The following is a 1692-nucleotide window of genomic DNA, read 5'->3' on the forward strand; positions in this document are numbered from 1 at the left end:
CTCCACCAGCCAGTCCTCCGCGGGCTCCATGGCAACAGTAGCTTCCGGTATCCTATTTCCGCCTCTGAGTTTTCCTGGGCAGGCGCGGCCTTCTCGCGAGGAGTGGGCGCGGCCTGCTTTGACCGGGGGGCGGGCCCAGAGATGCCCTAACGCAGGCGCAGACCTGCCGTTCCTTTGCCAGGCTGGGTCTGGGGTTCTCCGGATAAACTCTCTTGGAAAAATGACGTAAAGTCAGGGATTCCCAGGATGTCAGTTCCAGACGGGGCCTGAGGGAGCAAATACACGCTGGTTTTATGAACGTGTATTTGCAGATCAGAGGAAAAGGCCCGATAAAATACGCCCTGTTAAATTCGAATATTATGTAAAACAGCGAGTAGTTTTTTAAGTATGTCCATGCAAGGACTTCTTGGCCGTGCAGTGGTTGACTTCGTGCTCCCAATGCAGGGGCAAGGGTTTGATCCCTGGTCTGGGATCTAAGATCCCGCGTGCCATAGTGTAGCCAAAAAAAAAAAAAAGTTATGTCCACGCAATATTTAGGATATCTTTTTATACAAAAATATTATTGTTTATCTGAGATTCGACTATAACAGAGTGTCCTGTATGTTTATTTGCTAACAGTCAGTCCCACGAGGCCAGAGAAGAGAGTAAGGGGACACTGGGGTCTGGATCCCAGCTCAGCTCTCTCCTTTGTAAGCGCTGGGCACTCCCCTCAAACCTTGGCGAGTAGATAAAATCAGGTAAGCAAAGCCTTCCCGTGTCGTGTAGGCAGTTCCCTTTTACAGGTGGGAAACAGGAGAGACTTGCCTCTGCCAGTAGGTGGCAGCGGCGAGAGGAGAAAAGCGGCTGGCAGAGTACCTGGCATCCCAGCAGGCACTGAGTGAGTACCTGTTGCGAATGAGTGGATGAGCAGACGCCCAGAATCAGTTCCAGGCTGGTGCCACGGAGTGTTCTGGGCTCTTTGCGGCCAGCCCCATCTCAGTGAACACTGGATCTTCCAGTCTCCTTTCCCTCCCATCCCCTCCAGCACAGGCAGAAGGAGAGGACCAGACAGTCTACTTAAAGAGCAGGGTTTTATTCACAACTTCAACAGGGAAGCGAGAAATACGGCAGGGACATCATTTGCATCTGCACTGACAATATTCCTGACAGCCCAACCAGAAATCACAGTAATGGAGTGACAGAGATGTGAGCCCATGATTTACATCCAGATGGGTCCCATACAGCACCTTCCCTGGGTGGGCACAATTTCAGCCATGTCGTCATGTCTTCCTGATTAATAGCATCACTTCTGCAGCGTTTGCACCAGCAGCCTCCTGTGCTGAAGGGGAACACACAGAGGAATTGGCCCGGGCGGGGGTGGGACAAATGATAGGGGCATCCTGCCATTCCTAAGTGCAGGGGCACCCACAGAGGTCGGCAGGGGCAGCCTCCCCACCCCACCCAGTACCTTTCCTCCCTGAAGGGCCTGGGAGGGGTCAGGGCAGTGGTTTTCTCAACCTCAGAGTGGTCATGACAGTCAATGGAGATCCTAGAAATAAAGTCCAAGCACCAGGCCTGACCCTGGGCCAGACAGTGTTCTGACTCCCCGACCTCCAGCTCTGCCCTAGACCTCACTTCTGAAGTCCCACCCCCCCAGGGTTAGGTACTGCTTCCTCTGAGATTCTCGAGTTGGTCTTCATGTTTCAGGCCTTC

The 1692-nt window shown here is 53.1% G+C and overlaps 2 protein-coding genes across 3 annotated transcripts in view; both read right to left on the minus strand.

Annotated features, from left to right (window-relative positions):
• The window catches only part of WDR73 (WD repeat domain 73), a 14033-nt gene extending 13952 nt beyond the window's left edge, over positions 1–81 (minus strand). Inside the window, exon 1 of the mRNA XM_010841074.1 lies at positions 7–81. Coding sequence (XP_010839376.1) covers positions 7–30 — 24 coding nt within the window. The 5' untranslated portion in view covers positions 31–81. The remainder of the gene's footprint in view (positions 1–6) is intronic.
• A 970-nt stretch (positions 82–1051) lies between these two features.
• The window catches only part of NMB (neuromedin B), a 3479-nt gene continuing 2838 nt past the window's right edge, over positions 1052–1692 (minus strand). Inside the window, exon 3 of one of the 2 annotated variants that reach the window (XM_010841075.1) lies at positions 1052–1313. In XM_010841075.1, the coding sequence (XP_010839377.1) occupies positions 1260–1313 (54 nt within the window). In that variant the 3' untranslated portion in view covers positions 1052–1259. Of the gene's footprint in view, positions 1319–1692 lie in introns of both variants that reach the window. The other variant, XM_010841076.1, reaches the window with a different exon arrangement.

Source organism: Bison bison, unplaced genomic scaffold, assembly GCF_000754665.1.
Source record: "Bison bison bison isolate TAMUID 2011002044 unplaced genomic scaffold, Bison_UMD1.0 scf7180017864155, whole genome shotgun sequence".
Taxonomy (NCBI): Eukaryota; Metazoa; Chordata; class Mammalia; order Artiodactyla; family Bovidae; genus Bison; species Bison bison.